We start from the raw sequence: 19,116 nt of genomic DNA on the forward strand, positions 1-19,116 counted from the left end.
ATCCCCCGCCCCCCCCCCCCCCCTTGACCCAATGAGGCCTGAGGCAAAACTCTGAGGTCGCCTCATTAAAGGGATAGTCCTGCGCACATGTGTATTTGAAGGGATATAATTGACTGTGTTCATTAATGATATCTGGGATTTAGCCTCTCAGATATATCATAAATAATGCCAATCTTTTTTTAATATAAATTGTTAAGATAGGAGCATGTTGAAAGAAAAATATCAAGTGATGTTAATAATACTTAAAGCTAGTGTAAAATCAAATGAAACCTTTCAATGCACTCATCTTTAAAGTAGATTTACTGAATAAATAATCAGATATTTATAGTATAAACTGGTTCCCTCGCAAATAATAGTGATTTATAGTCTTTGTTTTTATAAAGATTTAACTATCCACTATCAGCTCTATTTAAGTCTATTCACCACCACCATTTGTGCACAACAACAACAACCTTTTACATAGTCATCAAACAGTTGTCTGCCAGTTATGGTCAGTGAATGAGTCTGGAGAACAGGAGTTTATACACATGCATATTTCTGAGTTTGTACATCCCCCTCCATTGTGGGACTTATCATCTAAGGGGACTGCAAGTTCCTCGAGACGTACATTCCAACACACGTGATGTTTTCATAAACACATGAAAGTGTTTGGCATCAAAAAGATTAATGAATGCTCCCTTTACACGTTTTTATCATTCTGCATTAAGAACATCGCACATGAAATGACAGGTACTTTCTTTGTGCATTGGCTGCATTGTGAGGCATTTCACATTGAATGGCTGCAACTTCCTCCAGGCAAATGTTTATACACACATGAGCTGGCAGTGTTTATTATCAAGAAGATTAATGAATGCACCATTTATACATTTTTATCATTGTGAATTAGGAACATCACACATGAAATGGCAGGTACTCTCCTAAAACAATATTTATAATTCAGAATAGGAGAGAGAATGCAAATATGGGAAATCAGTAAACCAAATTAAAAATACAATCCTTAATAAATATATTTATAGTCAGTTCCTCAGTAATGTCAGCAATAAAATCATAAAGGTTTACGCATTTAGTTAAATCAACCAATAAATGTATCCTCTGTATAAATATACCGTAAACAACAATTACAAAAATAATAGATCAATAAATATAAATTCCATCAGTGCCAAATCCCAAACTTCACACTTCAATATATGTTGTGGTATTGTGTGGCAATCCCACGGTAGAACTGGGGGTTGTAGTCACCCAGGACTCTCAGTTAGAGGGGCTGAGCGGTTCCAGGAGGCAAATTCTTGCACTGGGAAAGAGCTGACTTTGCGGTTCTTCCCAGGATTTCTGGACTTGGCATGGGATCCTGGAACTGGGAGATTTCTAAGAGAATTATTTCCTGGGTCCATGGTTTAGTAGTGGCCAGCAAATAATTGCACACCTGTGCACAGCCCTTTTGGAAAGGGTGCTGGCTAATGTTCTGGGCCCCAGCTGGGAAGAGGAACAGAGCTGTTCAGGAGTCAGGAGGACTCCACCCAGAAGCCAGAGGGGAGCCAGGAGGCTGTGTGTGTGCTGGAGGCACCTGGGAATCAGTCAAGGAGGCTTAGCGAGCCTGTGACACACAAGGGATGTGTGGACGAGTCACATGGAGGATATGTCACAATCCTGAGTTGGTGAGACATTATGATATTGTCTACTTGCTGAAGCATAAGCAGACTGTATGTTGTGTTGCTGAAGTAAAGCTCTTTTCTGTTATGGAGGAAAATAAAAGTCCTTTTTATGTTACAACGGCTTCAAGACTGGTCCTTAAGCGCTCGCCATTTGTGCTAACTTCCCCAAACATCACAATGTGTATATATAAGCAGGATTGCAGCTGGAGTGATTATATACAGTACAGTATATTGCACTTTGAAGTTTGGGATTCTGAAGTTTGTATTTATTGATTTATTTGGTGCGTTAGCACTATAATTTTTGATACATTTTCCACGGATCAGTAAGTATCCCAAAGCAAAAGAGATACAGGTAAGTGTAGTTTTATTTTTGATCCAAATACATTGGTGAAGCAAATTAAGGTCGATAGACAGTCCAATATCCAAAACTTTTAAAGGCTACCAGGAGAGACAGTTCCAAATAAAGACAGAGACAGTGATCAAAAAATCTACTGTTATGCCCAATAGGTATGGAAATAAATCCATTGTGGTAAATTACACAAAGGAATGGGACCATAATCCATTGGCCACAGTAACAATATAATGTCTGTCCAGAATAGGCTTCTTAAAAAAATTATTTATTCTATAATAAAATACAGTGTAACCATGCTTACTAGAGGAACACCATACAGTAAAAATGCAAATTAGACCCAGATACAAGACAGGGAAAGTCAAGAAAAATCAATGTGTATATACAGTATACATACACATCTGCAGTGATTGCAAGTAGGAAGGCATTCGGCAAGAATGTACATTTTTAAGTCTCACTATTTCCACTGCTGTTCCAGTGTATTTATCCTGACTATAAAGAGCATTTTTTTTTGTGACTCCATAGGAGGAAACTCAACATGTTTATTCTGCTTTGTTTTTGGCTGAAGAAAAAAGCTTTACTCCAGTTATAGTTTTGTATAAAGTGAGGAAGAGGCAGAACCTTGGTCAGGTTTTTTTTTTTTGTATGTGCTTTTTTAGCTGTTTGAACTCTTATCTCATTTACTGTCTAGCTCAGAAATTTACAGGATCTACTTAAAACTGACACAAAGCTTTAGCAATACATCTCCAAACTGACAACCTGTTTTGTAACCAAACTGGGATTGGTGAAATGAAGCATTTAATTGTGTTATTTATTAACATGGATCTGACCATTATGCATTACAATTCAGGGACGTGCGGTCAGAGGAGGCAGGTGAGGCAGAGCCTCACCTAGAATTATGGAGGAAAAAGCTGTCAACTTCATGTCTGAAGCTGACAGCTTTTTCTCCATTTAGATCGGCATCTTAACAGGTTACACAGCAGGGAAAGCCTCTGTAACCTGTCACGGAGCCTCAGCGGTGAGGAGCAAGTGAGGGACAGGGAGGCACCTCCCTGTCTCCTCCCTTCCTCCTTTACACTAGCTTGGGGATGGTTTGGGGGCGGGGCTTCATCCAGTGGGGGTGGGGCTTCGGCCGGCAGGAGTCAGAGCTTTGGTCAGCGGGGGCGGTGCTTCGGTCGGGGGGGAATGCTTCACCCCGAGCAAGAGGTACCGCACGTCACTGATACAATTCCTTCTTTACTACATTATCTGATCATTGCACTTTGGCAAGGACCAGTCCAGTTTACCCTTTTGAATACATCGGTGAAACTATAGAAGTGGAAGGAAGAATAAAATATACTCTCCGCGTTGCTTAGAGCTGGTGTTGGACTGCTGACACATGCCGACTCTTTATCCTGCAGAAAGCAGTGACTGTCAGACAGTGCCCCCTGCAGGGATTCCCCCCTCCCCTATCTGTTCCTCCAGTGCTCTGAAGGAACAGACAGGGGAGGGGGCATGCATAGCTGGTTCTGGCTCTAGAGTGGCAGAGCCAGCTGTCACTTAGGCAGCCGTGTAATATCCCAACGGAAAACTGGAGCTACAAAACTGGAGCATAACGAGAGTGGAAGGGGTTAAATAAGGCTGTCCTAACAGCTTTGTTTTGCCGGTGTCCAATCTCCTGAAGGCAGCACAATAACCTTATGTACCTGAATTACCATCCTGTATACCTTTAATGTATTCCAATAAAAGGATTTTTTTGTCAAAAATCCTATTTTTAAGATAACTACACAATTCAAAATGATGAGTTAATGTCACTGTTTCAACTAGGATTACAAATTTAAACAGTTGAGTTATTGACTCAGTGAAATGTTTCATTTCAAATTATAATGGTGGAAACAGGAGCAATACAGTAGACAGTTAACCACTGAAGGTTTGCAAAGAAAGAGATGTGTCAGACTAAGCTTCAAATTCAATAGTCGGTGGTTGAAATGTTTGGATTGTTATGCTTGCATTATTGTTACGCAGAATAGAAATAATTTCTTAGCAAAGCTCATCTGGACTTTTCTATGAAACAGAAATTCAAAAGACACCTCTGAAAAATATAGTTAGTTTGTATCTATTCAATGTATTACTAGGCATCCTCTCTTCTACTACCAAAGACCAAGTCTGACGATGAGGCATACTTGGCCCTGTGATGGTTTTGTTAAAAGTCTGTCAAAGATAACATTATTATGTTCCAGGATGAACCACTAAAGACCAAACAGAAAACTATCTAAAATTCTATTATCTCTTGGCTTTATCCTAAAGTGTATCTTACAGGCAACGCATATGCAGTATGTATCTGTTGCGGTTACTAGTTCATTAATAATTATTTGTAAGTGACCATTAATTTGTAAGTGACCATTAATAAGTAGATGCATACTGCCTCTAACAAAAGGCTAACTCCAAATGATTGCAAGAATAAATAAAAAAATAACCCTTTGCACAAAGGGTGGTCCTAAATAAAACTTTGTTGGGTGGGTTGTTGCAGTTCTGGTATCCTTTTTGGAAAAATGTGGCAAGAGTGAGCTGTCAGCCACTAGAAAAATAAATAGTAATTCTAGCTAATCAAGTGAGGAGGGATGATACCATTGTATCTGGGAAGACTTCCTGAACTTAGGCACACTCTGCAGCTCTGGACATCCAAGCTTCTGAAGGTAAAGTCAATTTTTACACATTTTCTTAGCTGCTATCTAGGGATTGCTAGAAAGCTTTGACATGAGGGATGGTGCATGAAAAAGCTTATAAAAGCCTCTGTAGGAAAATGAATAGCAAGGGTCACGTCAATAAATGCTTGACAGACAAAATCCTTGGCTGACAGTTACCTCGTATTAAGCACACCTACTCATACTTTGCATATTCGCAAAGTAATGTACCAGAATAAAGTAGAAGAATACTTCAGCATGAACAACGATAAAATATTATGCTAGCCTTTGAAAGAGTTCATTATCCTGCAGTATTTGATAGGCTGGCAGTTATGATTTATGAAGCTTAGAAGTTATTGCTGTGTAGACACAACATAATTATAGTTTATGTTCAGGCCTTGCACATTTGTGGATCGTAGCTGTCTATGAAATTAATTACATTAATTTTGTACATCGTTGCTTCTTTATAATGTAAGTAAAAATATATTGAGAGTAATTTGCACATGGTTATCACGAAGTAAGTATTTCCAATTTTTTATGGTGTTTTACACTTGCTCACTGGTGCAGCTAAAGACTTGCCAGCTTCATGCAAAATTGCAGTTGCAATTAGCAATTATATTTAATTATTTCTAATAAGAGGTGAAACCTTATTGGTGAATGCTTATTGGTTGCTATGGACCCTGCTTTTTGAGCAATTAAATCAGGATATTTTGGGGTTACTCAGACACTCCTGCCTGTGATATAAAAAGTAATGGAATCCATAAGGTTTGTAGCAGACAATACCAGCTCTAGGTAAGACAATGTCCCACCACTGCTCTAATCTACAGGCCCCAGAAAAATCCAGCAATTCCAGGTATGAGGCAAACGTGTACATTTTTTCACCTCCCACAATGCAGTGCTTGATTCCTGGTCCATTTCCAGGATCCTAATGCTGTCAAGTAGGGGATGAGGTTTGCCTATCTCTATGTAAAGACCGGGGAGAAGGAGAGCACAGTATAGTGTCTGCTTCAAAGCTTCTGTGTTCATCTAATTGCCTTACAGTATAGAGTTGTTGTTCTAGTTTATACTTTGTTGTTTTCAGACAATACAGTGGCAAAACAAAATGTAAATTGCACGTTTTGGTTGAGGGATTTTCTGTCTTTATAGGGAGTCCCCTCGCTCTCTGAACTTTCCTTTCTGACAGACCCACCCCTGTCTAGATGGAAAATGCTACAGTTGTCTAACTTCTCGACTGCTCTTTACAAGCAGTATGACCATACCTAGGCCTTCACCCCATTTGAATAAAACTGCACAGAAAGAAGTGGGACCCAGCATGCACAGTTCCACACTTAATCCCTTTAAAATTGCCCCCCTGACCAATTCTGCCCGCCTTTTTTTATCTTGCTTGGAAAAGGACTTGCAGATTGAATTTATCCCAGAGCAGAGAGATGACATGTTATATTTTTCTCATCGCTCTTCCAGCTCAAGCATACTCCTGACTTGGTGGTACAGGACCACTAAAATACATCACAAAATAAACCTGCAAATACCTGCACTCGGTTGGAGATGTGGTGAGCATGAGGGTACAATACTTACATTTTTTTGTAAGTGCCCATTCCTGTAACCATTTTAGGGCCAATGAATACAAAATCTCTCACCGTTCCAATTCTGTGGTTGGATTTCTGTGGTGGAGATCCCCCAGGTGCCGGCTGAAAGGTGCGCCTTCACCTGCAATTACTCCAAATCACAAAAAAACATACTTCCATGCCATATCCAAACTTTATTGTAATCATATATTTAAATGAAGATGTTTGTAATTTGTATGCCCTGGTAGCCTTTTTGAAATCTCAAGCACTCTTGCTGACTCTGTGTATTGACTCATGATTGTGCTTTGGTTCACCAGTGCCTAACTTTGTCTTCTTGTTCTGTTTGGTTCTGCCTATTTTACCCATGCCTTTGCATTGTGACTACGGATAATTAATTTACCACAAAAAAAGGTAAATTGCACTTGTTATTAGAATTGTTGTTCGATATTAGAGTGGTATAATCCTTTTTTCTAGAATTAAATACATGTGACACTTTGAACTCAATTTTATTTGGTGTCGTATATGAGTTTGATATTGCTGCTGTGAAAAATTGCAGAATGAATCAGGGCAAGTTAGTATTGTTTTCTGCTCTGTGTATTTTTCTGTCTACCATTATGAGTGTTTACAAAGTTTTAAATGTTATCAGAGCAACGAGACTTGTTTATTTCTGATGGCTCAGATGTTATGGTTATACCCTGTTTCCCCGAAAATAAGACCTACCCCGGAAATAAGACCTAGTACTATTTTTGGGAATTGCTAAAATATAAGACCTCCCCCGAAAATAAGACCTACCCTGAAAATAAGACCTAGTGTGTTTTTTTGAGCCAAAAAAATATAAGACAGTGTCTTATTTTCGGGGAAACAGGGTATAACCATAACATCTGAGCCTTCTTACTACCGTGTTTCCCCGAAAATAAGACCTACCCTGAAAATAAGACCTAGTGTGTTTTTTTGAGCCAAAAAAATATAAGACAGTGTCTTATTTTCGGGGAAACAGGGTATAACCATAACATCTGAGCCTTCTTACTACCGTGTTTCCCCGAAAATAAGACCTACCCTGAAAATAAGACCTAGTGTGTTTTTTTGAGCCAAAAAAATATAAGACAGTGTCTTATTTTCGGGGAAACACGGTAGTAAGAAGGCTCAGATGTTATGGTAAGAAGGCTCCAGATGTTAGGTCTCGTTCACACCTAGGCGTATTGCATATGCGCGTCTGTCGCGCGTTTTTTAACTGCGATTCGCGGTAAAAAAGTTGCGCGACAAGCGCGCGTTTCCGAAGGCTACTTGGCTGTATCCCAATGGAAACGCGCAACAAAACGGCCCAAAGTAGTACCTGTACCTTTCCAGGCGTGGGCCGTTTTGTAGCGCGTTAGGGACGGGCGGAAATACGCCAAGGTGGGAACGAGACCATTGAATACAATGGGATTTATATTTTTGAGCGTTTTGTAGAGCGTTCGTCGAGCGTAGAACGCGCTACAAAACGTTCAGGTGTGAACGAGGGCTTATGGTTATGGTAAGAAGGCTCAGATGTTATGGTTATGGTAAGATGGCTCAGATGTAATGGTTATGGTAAGATATTTCTACAACATTTCATTGTCAATTCTAGACAACTGTGAACATTTGTAGGCAGCTGTTTATTGCCAGTGGTGCATGCTGGGGGAGGACATAAATATTTGGTGCTGACCCTGTGAGAGTCTCTTCACTCCGGGCTCTCTTGCAAGGAGGAATGTAGAAGTCTGCTGACCAACTTGGGTTCTATTATATACAGTGGTGCTGGTTCTGGCTTGAAGGCTCTTTGCACTGTTTAGCTGGGAAGTGGATATGGAGTCTGGTGTCTGTATGTGTTCTGGGTGTCTGTAGCCCTTACCCCTCTCTTCTTGTGAGCTACTGTGAACTAGGTTTGCTTAATTAGGATTTTTATACTCACTGTGAAATCTTTTTTTTTTTATTCACTGAGGGACACAGCTTCCTACCCTCATCTGTTATTCTTCTCTCTTTGGAATGCTTGTTATGACTGAGCAGGCGGGAGGGGTAATAGCCTCAAAGGGGCTGGCTTCCAAGTTTCTATGTGGCCATTGTCCTGTAGGTAGCAGTATAACACTAGGTTTATTAATAAATATCAAGCTCTGTTACTCAAAATGATTTTATGGTTGATGTTAAGTATCATGAAAATGAAGTAAGAGTCTAGGCCCAAATATCCATATTTATGCACAAACACTCAGCTAATTAACACAAAACACATTCCTCAACCATGTAGTCCCCATAATAAAATCAGAAAACCTACAAGCAGCATGTTTCTTTCTAAATCACTTCCCAGCACACCGCACCGCCCCCCTTCAATCAATAACACTCCACCAGAAGACTCCCATGAGAGGGACAGAAATATTTTCAAACCTATTACCTGGCCAAGTAACAAACCATAGGTATACAAAGCATCTCCAAAACACTGAAATAGCTTCAACAACTCTTCACAAACACAAACAACACCATTTATAGAAATCATGCTCCATAGCAGATGAGTACAAATATCCTATTTTATATGTATAGTCTGTAATTATATATATTCATGGGGTCAGGCATAATGGTTGTCTTGCTGATCCTCTTATCTCATTGCAGTTTTTCCACACAGGATCTGTCTTAATACCATAAGCTTTCTGTAGTCTCTAATTACATATAACACCCATAGTGCTCCTGGTAGCCAGAGGCCATGGCAAGTTGGAAGCTGCTTGCTAGCAGTGGTTAGTATTCATTTAAAGAAAGAGGTACTATTTCTTTCAGTGAATAATATGATTTGGTTATGATGACATATCCCAGACTGATTCGTGTAAAGTGTAAATTTTACTTTTTATAGGTCTTAAGCTATGAGTTTACTAAAAACTTTCAGAAACTATTAGCATAGGGGCTTTTTTCACCGCTTAGTAAGAAAGGTGCAAATAATTATTTAATTGTCAGTCATGTTAATTGAGTTGTACTTTATGTGCACCACTGTTTACAACGGATGCAGCTGATGCTTGTTCCTTTCTGCCTGTCTATCCAGAGATGAATATGACAGTGACAGCGAGTCCCTAACCGCAGATGAAGAGGAGAGACCTCTGACACAGGCAGAATTGCGGGAGAAAATCATGAGGGGGGTAAGATGCATTATGTAAACATGACATTTCCCACAGGTTACCAATAATTTACTATAAAGCAGCTACACAAATGTAAGGTTTATGACAAGTTCATAACATTTTATGTCATTTATAAATGTAAATTTTATAGTGATCTCAGGGGTTTTTGGAACAAAAGTAAAACCTGTTTATATTGCTTTGAATGTGCTAAATATATAGAAAATGTATTGAAAAATAATTCTAGCAGGATAAACAAATAACTTCATTATAAGATTGGTACACTGTTACACAATGTTAATGCAGAACTGTGTCATAAAAGGCATGGTCCACTTATTACATCAGGCCTCAACTCCCTTTCAAAATTATGGATGGTACCTGTTATAAAAAACACCTCTGGATCAGAAAGTCAGAAAATACAATATACTTATCTTAGCCCAGGCTTCCACACTGGAGAAGGTGACATTCCTTCTGGCGAAATCCCGGGAATGCTGAATGTCCCATGTCTTTTAGGAAGATGCTCCAGGACAGTGCAGAAGAATCTAGAATTAGATAGACAAGAACTATGAGCAGCAAGGCATAAATATAAGCCTTAGAGCAACTAGCAGCTATTTTTATTTCCATCTTTATCAATAATTACAGTCAGCTTTAGTATATACAGTGTTTCCTGGCTAGTCTAAAAAGGAACGTATGTAACTCCAGAATATACAGCCCTATTGCAGACAGTTTTCATAGTTTCATATAGTGTGGAGAGGAGTTTAAACTCCACTCAGGTTTAATCTGTATGTGTCCCTATAAGGGAGATTGTGCCACTGTGAAACCCATGCAAGAAATGGGAGGTGCATGAGTCACTAGGACAGGAAGGCACAACTTGCAATAAACATTTGTCAGAAGTTCTAACCCATGTCCTGATAGGAAGTGAGGGTAAATCGCCAAAGTAGGGGTACAAGTGGCAGTAAAGACCTGACATAGGCTCTAACCCGTTCTTACCCTGCACCAAACTGAGGTAAACATATTGGGTGGGGTTGGGTTGTGATTTTAGTAAATATTTGGGTAGCACTTGCAAGACATATTGAGGTTAGAAAAATTATAAACTAATACCTCACAATTTACATATATTTTTTGGGGGGGATGGGATTTTTAAAAGTGCAACTAATGGCTATGTGTGAGCACCGTGCTCCCTATAATGTCCTGTTTCCGGTAACGATTCCATGTGTTGTATTTTTAGGATAGATTGGAGATAACAGTTTTTTCTGTAAATGTTTCTATATGCTACAGTTGGCTTCAGTTTTATAAATGAGCCCTAGTGACTTATCAGTTTAGCAAGTATATTTAGTAAACAAAAAACAATCATCAGAAGTTAAATTACTGTAATCTATATTCGCTTGTTCAGATCACTGGAAGATAAATTTTAATGCAACTCATACTGTTTCATAAACAACATTAAATTAAAATGCATATGTTGCCTATAGAAATCAGTCAAATTTCAAAAGTCAAATGAAAAATGAAAGAAAGGGTCTGATCCCCTGCTTTATAACTTTATTTTCACAAGAATGCTTATAAAAAGCAGATTGCAGTGAACCTGTGTATATTCTGCCAGCATTTCCTTTCTTTAATGAGCTGTTGCTCCCTTACTGCATGGAGTACCCAAGTAAATAATTGCTTCAAAGCCAGTGTTTTCATAGGTACACTCCTAGTGTGCTGGCGCCTGTTGATAAGTTGCTTAGGCATTAGCCATTTCAATGTGGGATTCCAGTAAGAGGCTTGCCTATTCTGCATTAACAGGATGTAGAGAAAATGCAAGTGAGTGACAGGCCATAAAACATAAGACGCGCTCACAGCTTATGCTGTCATGTAACTGCTGCTTGTGTCATGTCAACATTTTTGACTTCCCACAGGTTCATTTTAAGTACATACATACATACATACAATACTTGGATCCATTTATGAGCCAAGTAGAAAAATACATTTAGGACAAGCAAAGGGCAATAGCTAAACCAATATAATGAAAATAATGGAGAAATAAACAGCCTTCAGTCATGGATGACAGATTAAACTAAACCTGTGGCAAACCTAGGCAATTCAAAGTGAGCATATGATGAAAAAGCGGAGACTATCTTCACCGAAAACCATACTCCCCAATGATGAGTACAGAAACAGGCAAGTTCTAGGCATATCTCTACTTTTCCTTTAAAAGTCAAGCTTGGCTCACTGTTGCCTAAATTCTCTCTGATGTCCTGTGTTGATCTATCCTTCCAGCAGTCATAATTCTGTCTGTTGGACATCTTAAGGAACACGCTACATGTATTAAAAGATTGGACACTATACCTCACCCTTCTACAAAATGTTACACCTCATGATCTAACTCAATCTGCACTGCTCATAAAGAGGAATACCAAATACCTGTACTTTTTATATATGCACAATGATTTGTACTCAACTGATACTCAATTTGTGCTCTATAATATAATGTACATATTTGTACTATCTTTGAAAACCAATAAAAAGTAATGAAACAGAAAAGTCAAACTTGACTTCAATCAGCAGATTCAGGCATCTATTGGTCCCACTAATGGAAAGGCCAAAGAGATGAGATGGGCAAAAATCACACTTACAGTAACAGAAAAAGTTAAGCTTTTCATATAATTTCAGCTTTCTATTATCCTGAATTTACTGATCATTTTGACATGCAGCTTGGTCTGAATTGCCCAGGTTTGTATCAAGTTTACCTTAAGTCTTGAGAAAGAAACATGGTTGCTATCTTTTAAACTTGCAGGGTTATTCACAAAAGGGTGAAGAGTTTGGAGAAGGCAGGAGAAGTGAACAATCTAGGACAAAATAGCTGATTTGGAAAAATTCTCCAATTCAGCTCTTTCCAGTTCAGCTATGTTGTCCTAGATTGTTCACTGCTTCTGCCTACTCCAAACTCTTCATGCTTTTGTGAATAGCCCTGCAAATCTTCTTCTGAGTCTTGTATAAATTAAACAATATACGTATTCCAATATCGAATATTTAGAAAACTGCTATGTAAGGTGCTAGCAGAGGAAGCCCTAGTCCTAGCCATTTGCTTTTTATTTTTTTATTGGGTTCTGTTGTCTAAAAATGCTATATGGCTGGCTGTTATGCTAATCCAATGGTTTGGTCTTTTATCTGAATCATTGAACTGTAATAAGGTCAGGGTTTCTGACTTCATTTAGACTTTCCAATCTTCATGCTTGTTGCAGATCAGTAAAAGTGTTGAAGCTAAGGACTGTTAGGCTATAAACCTTTCCAAAAGGTCAGCAATGGTAGCCTCCATGTTCCTCCATGTAAACAATAATACATGTATACAAAAAAAACTTTAAACCAATCACCTAACATGCTAAACAATTTACAGATTGGTGGACAGAGATTTAGGGCAGGTTCACACCATTCTCCGGACCAGATCTGGTCCAGAAAACGGTGTGAACCTGCCAGCAGTTCTATTGCATTCCAGAGCAGACAAAATGAGGCATACAGTATTTTTCTGGTCTGGTCTGGAACGGACTGCACTGGTGTGAACAGAGGCCAGAAATAGTATAGGGATACATTAGGATGCATTTTGGGTCCGGAAACAATCTGGTCTGGTCTGGAGGTAATCTGGATGTGGTGTGAATGGGCCCTTAGAGAAGTAATGTTGCAGATGTTTTTTTTCTATGATGCTGGGTAACAAACTCTGGGGCTTTGTGATTTTCTAGTAGCAGGAGATGTAACCACCTATTGACAAGTACCTCAAATAAAATTAAAAATCCAATTAAAGCAATTGTCAAAAACAAGTCATGCCTCCTACAGAGAGGTTAAAAGTTAATGTGTTTCCCAACCTTGAGCATTGAGCTACTGTACATCTGACAACTCAGTAGAATGGGACTTAGGTCTTGCAGCCAATGGCCATATTTCAAATCAATATTACATATGAGGTACTTATCTATTTTCTGACCTCATGTGATTAAAATCACTAAAGTAAAGGCCTGTCTGGGGTTATATCTGTTTTTTTTAATCTATTGTACCTGTTAGCAAAAAGATTTAAGTCCTTGTTGTCAGTTGCTTTTTGTTGCAGCTTATTGATTTTACCCGAGGCAGGTAAGAGAAAGGGGTTAATTTTTTTGCTAACAAATGATTAAAATTTCACACTGTACCCTCAGACATAACTTGGCCACACATTGATTGAATTTTAGCTGACTCCTACTGATTTGGCGGAAATGGCACCACCCAGCTCAACAAAAGTCAATTTTTCAATAGACTATTGTAAATGAAGCAGAGTGGAAACATTTCAGCTGCAGTTGGGTAAAAAGACAGTTTGGGTTCAGCAGTTTGGGTATTCTGACAGTGGTGGGCATTGGCTGTCAGAATACATTAGCCCAGCAGGGGAGATTTGTCCGTCCATCCACTCAGGCTGAACAAAAGAAATCTATGTGTGTATGGCAGACTATAGGTTAATATACACAGGCAGTTTTAATCTCTTACTACTGAAAGAATGAACTTCTTGCTGGTAATCTCAAAGGAGGTCCCAGGAGCGAGCGGCCACCTAATTAGAGAGCCCCCTCTCCGACTGACAGCACCAGGCCCATGATGCTCTTACTCTGGCCCTGTCCACCCCATCCTGCCTTACTCAGCCTTACTCAACCCTGCCAAATAGAATAACTGGATTGGCGATCTGATTTTTCTCTGCTGCAGTTAGGCAACACAGCTAAGTCACCTCCTTGCCCCCAGTCTGTGATTGGGCAGTGAAGGGGCATAGGCAGAAAGATCAGCTTATCACTCCCCTTTCCTCTCCTGTCAGCATGTTCCTTGCAGTAGTAATAATAAATATGTAAGTATATTAATGTCTTCTGTCGTACAATTCATGCTCCTAACACGCTAAACACTCCTTCCCTCAGTGTTAAAAAAAAAGCAGCTGTGCTATCTTTGAAAAAAACACTGTGAAAACTTAATAAAAACCTGCACCGTGCTAAATAAATATCAATGAATAAACAATTAAATAGTATATAAATAAATCAATAAACACCACATTGTGGTGTTTGTTGATCTGTTTATTTACATACTATTTAATTGTTTATTTATTAACATCTCATTGCAGGTTTTTATAAGTTTATAAATGTGCTTTTTAATATCTGCTTGGGATTTAGCTTTAAATCTTCCAGTAGCAATAAATTAAAGCTGCCCTGGTGGTTCGATAGTATGCGATAACAATCACCCATATACCTTAAACTGCATCTATAATTTGGGATTTATTATATAAACAAACAACCACTCAGAATTTTTGGTTGTTGCTTTTTTTTTTATAAATCAGGCCAAATATGTTCTCATACAGAATCCCTAACAGAAGAATAGTGACACTACACTGTATTGTACTTTGAAAACAAATCTTCCTGTCAGCCTATGTCTTCAGAATAGTGCTAAATGCCGTTTATGCCAACACGTCCTTGGTCCATTATTATTTTTTTTATGAGAGGTAACTGTAACAGCACCCTGGCACACTCAACAGCTGCCTTTCAACTAAAACAACAGCATTGTATGTGGGGATCTTTGATAACCTTTCTAGTCTGCTGGATTTGTCAATCTTTGATATAGGAAAAGAACTAATCATTTCACAGGCAATGTTACTTAAAAGGATTCCTTAACATTTCATGGCATAAAGACATAAATATGGTGCCATCAGAGTAACCTGGGCACATGAAAAGGAGCAGAGCATAAAGTATATGTCGAAGTGACGGCTTATTACAATCCCAAAAGTGGGAGCCTAGGGCTCTGTAAGCTGCTGTCAGCTCCTGTAAGAAGGTCCTTTGTGTTTCTTTGTGAACTTTTTTTCTGAATTTCTTTAGGGGCACATTGTCCTGCATGTCCCATGAAAATAGGAAAGGACTTGGAAACTTAGCAAGTAAAACAAATCAGCCCTCCTACAAGTCTCACTAGCCTCAGGCTGTTTAGGAAGCCGCAGGGCTGTCCTACATGCTTGCAAGTAAAATGTATTAGCAGATTTCATGCAGAAGTGTTATACTGATCGAAAAATAGCAAAAAGGCTACAATATGATTGGGAGAATGATTTGCTGAGGTTAGGTCAGGCATTGCTAACCTGTGTTCTTCCATATACAAACTCAAACATGGCCTGTCAGCTGCTAAGGCAGAGTAGGAAACCTGCAGAGCCAAAAAGGTTTGTAGTTTTATTGCCACCTAAGCCAGCAAAATACATACCAGGCAAAGCTGAAACATACGTGTTCTACATTTAAAGTGGAAGTAAAGTTAGTAAAATAAAAATTGCTTAGGGGGTAGGGATTTTTGGCAGAAGACGTACAAGGTCACTTTTGCCAAAAAAAAATCCTTTCTATTTTTTCCTCTGATCTTTTATTTTCTGTGTACACTGTACGGCGCATGGACTGTGCAGTTTACATACTCAGCTCATTCATGGCCTCTCTAAGATGCCATGAATAGGCATGATGCTGGCGAGTATGTATCTCCTGTGCGCTTGTGCAGGAATTACATCATCGGTGGCCACCAAAGGGCCCAAGAGGATGCCGTGGAGGGCAGAGTTGAGGACCGAAGATGGATCAGACAGTGCTAAAGAAGGGCAAACATGTAAGGTAATTGTGCCAAAAGGGCCAAACATGCTGTGCATACTTGCACATTATGGGGGAAAAAAACCCACCAAGGACACAGCGATTTAATACTGCTTTAATGTTTGTCATTTTGCAGGAAAGACCACTGTTTTCTGTTTCAGCTTTTCAACTTCCTGTGTCAGCACTAAAAACCAAAAGGTATTGCTGAAGTGCATGCGTTGACAAAGAACATGCTCACAGGAGGAGAGCAAAGCAATGAGTCATCTTTTGGCTGCTGCTCCTTTTCTGTCCAGTGGCGGGCTAGGAGGAGGGATCTGACCAAGCTATACTGGTTAACTGCATTAAAGAAAAGTCTGGTCACCAGCTTGGCAGAGCTTTGTAAATCTCAGGACTGGGTGAAAAGGAATACAGAAAAAAAGAGTTTCCATATGTGTATTTAGCTGTTTGCCTGAAGTTCAGTTGTAATGTCCTGGATTGAAAATGAAGGCATGCTAGTGCAGTGCTAGGAATCGTTTATAGCATAAACCTAGTTGGAATTAGAGTGCTTGTATGAATAGCCACCAGCACAAAAACAGATTCTATACTTTTTAGGTGCCAGTTAGAGTATCACTTTATCCATATAGGAACCGCATAAAGGTGACCATAAATAGGCTGATTATCAGGCAAGCAAACTGCTTTGAGATGCACTCATGGCCAATGTCACCTCTGTTCATGGTGTCCACGGGAATATTCAGGTTCTTGTGTAAAGCCAACCTAAAATCTTTCAACAAATCCTCTTTTTTTTAAATGTTCTTATTTTCCAGACGCATAACCTTCAGATGCAAGGGGGTTAAATAAAAGCAGACCATGTGTAGGACCCCAAATTGCAGTAAGATGAAGCTTTATTAATGCAATAAAGACAGATGAGAGACGCAAAGATTGCATTCTTTCGCTCTCTCTCATATAATATTAAATATTAGTTTTCCCTGTTTTTAAATCAATATTACTTCAAAACACGCATACAGTTCACTTGTGGGCAAAATGTTGAATAGGTCATTGACTAGTTTATCATTTGGGACTTGCCCTTATCTATAATGTATCTGAAAAGGGGAAGTCAGAATAGAGTTGATGTAATAAGAATAAATCAAAGGTCATCATGCAAGCCTGAGTGTCGGTATACTTCTACTGCAAGACAGGGACAGTGACAAAGCGCTGATATGACTTCATGCTAACCTGTCTCATTAGTAACCGACGGCCTCAGTGAATGGAGCTTAGTCTGACACGTTTCACCCTGAACAAATCTCTATTGTAGGATTACACTGACACATAAAAATTGGTTTATGTCTAACTGTAAAAGCACTTGGTGAAATGAAAGTATTTTAATTACCTCATTCTTTTTCTAAAGTTTGACATTTCTTATCCATTATTGTTATATGGCAGTCTGAATGTGTATAATAAAACACATGTAAAGGTGCACAACTGCAGTCCAGGCATTTGTCATATTAGTTCTAAAGTGATTTAGTATGTCAGTAATTGGCTTGTATGGACACTGAACAGGTGACATGGAAAATCTGTTCATAAGGCCACCAGATGTACCCTTGTATGTCCTCTGCATAGTCCAGTTTGGTTTGGCTCAAATTGATGGATCCATCAGATTTATCCGTAGATGTGTATTACAGAATCTCTATTCAGCCACCTACACTGATCCGGATTAGGGTCAGACTCCTGGATCTTTGCCTGCACAAGCAGCTTAAAGGATAACGGTAATTTTAAAAATGCCTAAACCTTTTTAATATTCACAGATACCAAGCAAGTTTGCAAATACAACCTGTTACTTCTGTGCTTGCTTGTGTTTTGACGGCTGTCACTGTTCAGGGCATAATAGGTTTGTTTGCTCTTGTTTCTAAAATGTTTTCTTTTAGAAACAAACAGTATTTGCTAAGTTAAAAAAAAACAGATAATTATTCTGGGTGGGGGGGAGTGGCTTTGCTGATAGCCATTGTCTGGGGAGGGGGTTTGGTTGGATGTAGTGGGATGGGTGGCTGTGTTAGAGCCGAGCTGTCAGGGTCTCTCTGTCTGATCCTACCCAGCTCCCTGATGCAACTGGTTGCCAGGAGCTCGGCGGGATGCCAGCTAGAGCGTTGGCTGCCAGGAGCTTGGCTGGATGCCAGCTAGAGCGTTGGTTGCCAGGAGCTTGGCGGGATGCCACCTAAAGCATTGGTTGCTCAGCTCCCTGGCAACCAATGCCATCAGTGAGCTGAGCGGGAAGCCGGACAGAGGGTCACAGGTTGCTAAAAGCTCTTAGCAACCTGGAATGCTGTGGTCGCCCCTCTGCCCCCTTCCTCTCAACGCCTGCTGCTTCCCTTTTATTAAAGCAACATAAATAGATTAATTGGTCATTGTTTTAACAAGGCACTTTCTCAATATACTGTATATATACAGTATATAGTGCTGGGGTAACTGCCGAACTTTACTTTTAAGGTAAATACATGGGTGCTCATCCACAAAAACATCCGTACAAATCCAACATAGGTCTAGACTCACGGGTCTTGCAGTGGAGTTTAGTCAAACAGCATTTTATTGTCAACATTTTATAAGACTGGGGCTGTGGAATTTTCTGTTTGGACTTATTTGCTGTTTTGCCTTTTTGCTGAAGTTAAGGCCTTTATGTTCTATGTTTTGCTGAAGAAAGCCATTTTCATTTGTTTTTATGCTCATTAAGATTTTGCAAGCATTTCTGTCATGGAGAACCTAGTGAGAGACCCACACTGTCAAACTCTTCTCTGTCCAACAAGGACGCTGACACTTACTGTACATGTTTCGGGGATCCACAGCTTCACAAGGGTGGGGTGGTATCAAGTCCTCCAACCTAAATACATGTTAGTACACATGGAGGTGCAGCACGCCCATCTCTGCATGCTGCCTTTTTATAATTCAGGCTATCTACTCCAAATACCATTCCAGATATTAATTTGTTCCCTCCAACTAAAGCAAAATGATAAAGACGAATGTAAATTCAAAACTATTTTTGACCTAGGTATTCATGTTTACAAAGGGTAAACTATATCATGATATGAATGAGTAAATAAATACTAGGAGATTGTGTATTAACTTTACTGTATACACACGCACACACGCTTTATCTGTTGATGTCAATATTTAATGCATTAAAATGTTTTGAATCAACTGGGTGTTCATAGAAATTGAAGAACTTAAGGTGAAATACATT

At 39.3% G+C, this 19,116-nt stretch overlaps 1 protein-coding gene across 1 annotated transcript in view; it reads left to right on the forward strand.

Annotated features, from left to right (window-relative positions):
• Positions 1 to 19,116, forward strand: part of CCDC114 (coiled-coil domain containing 114) — a 103,965-nt gene that overhangs the window by 71,688 nt on the left and 13,161 nt on the right. Inside the window, exon 14 of the mRNA XM_018552963.1 lies at positions 9,267 to 9,360. Coding sequence (XP_018408465.1) covers positions 9,267 to 9,360 — 94 coding nt within the window. The remainder of the gene's footprint in view (positions 1 to 9,266; positions 9,361 to 19,116) is intronic.

Source organism: Nanorana parkeri, unplaced genomic scaffold, assembly GCF_000935625.1.
Source record: "Nanorana parkeri isolate BGI_ZX_2015 unplaced genomic scaffold, ASM93562v1 scaffold103, whole genome shotgun sequence".
Taxonomy (NCBI): domain Eukaryota; kingdom Metazoa; phylum Chordata; class Amphibia; order Anura; family Dicroglossidae; genus Nanorana; species Nanorana parkeri.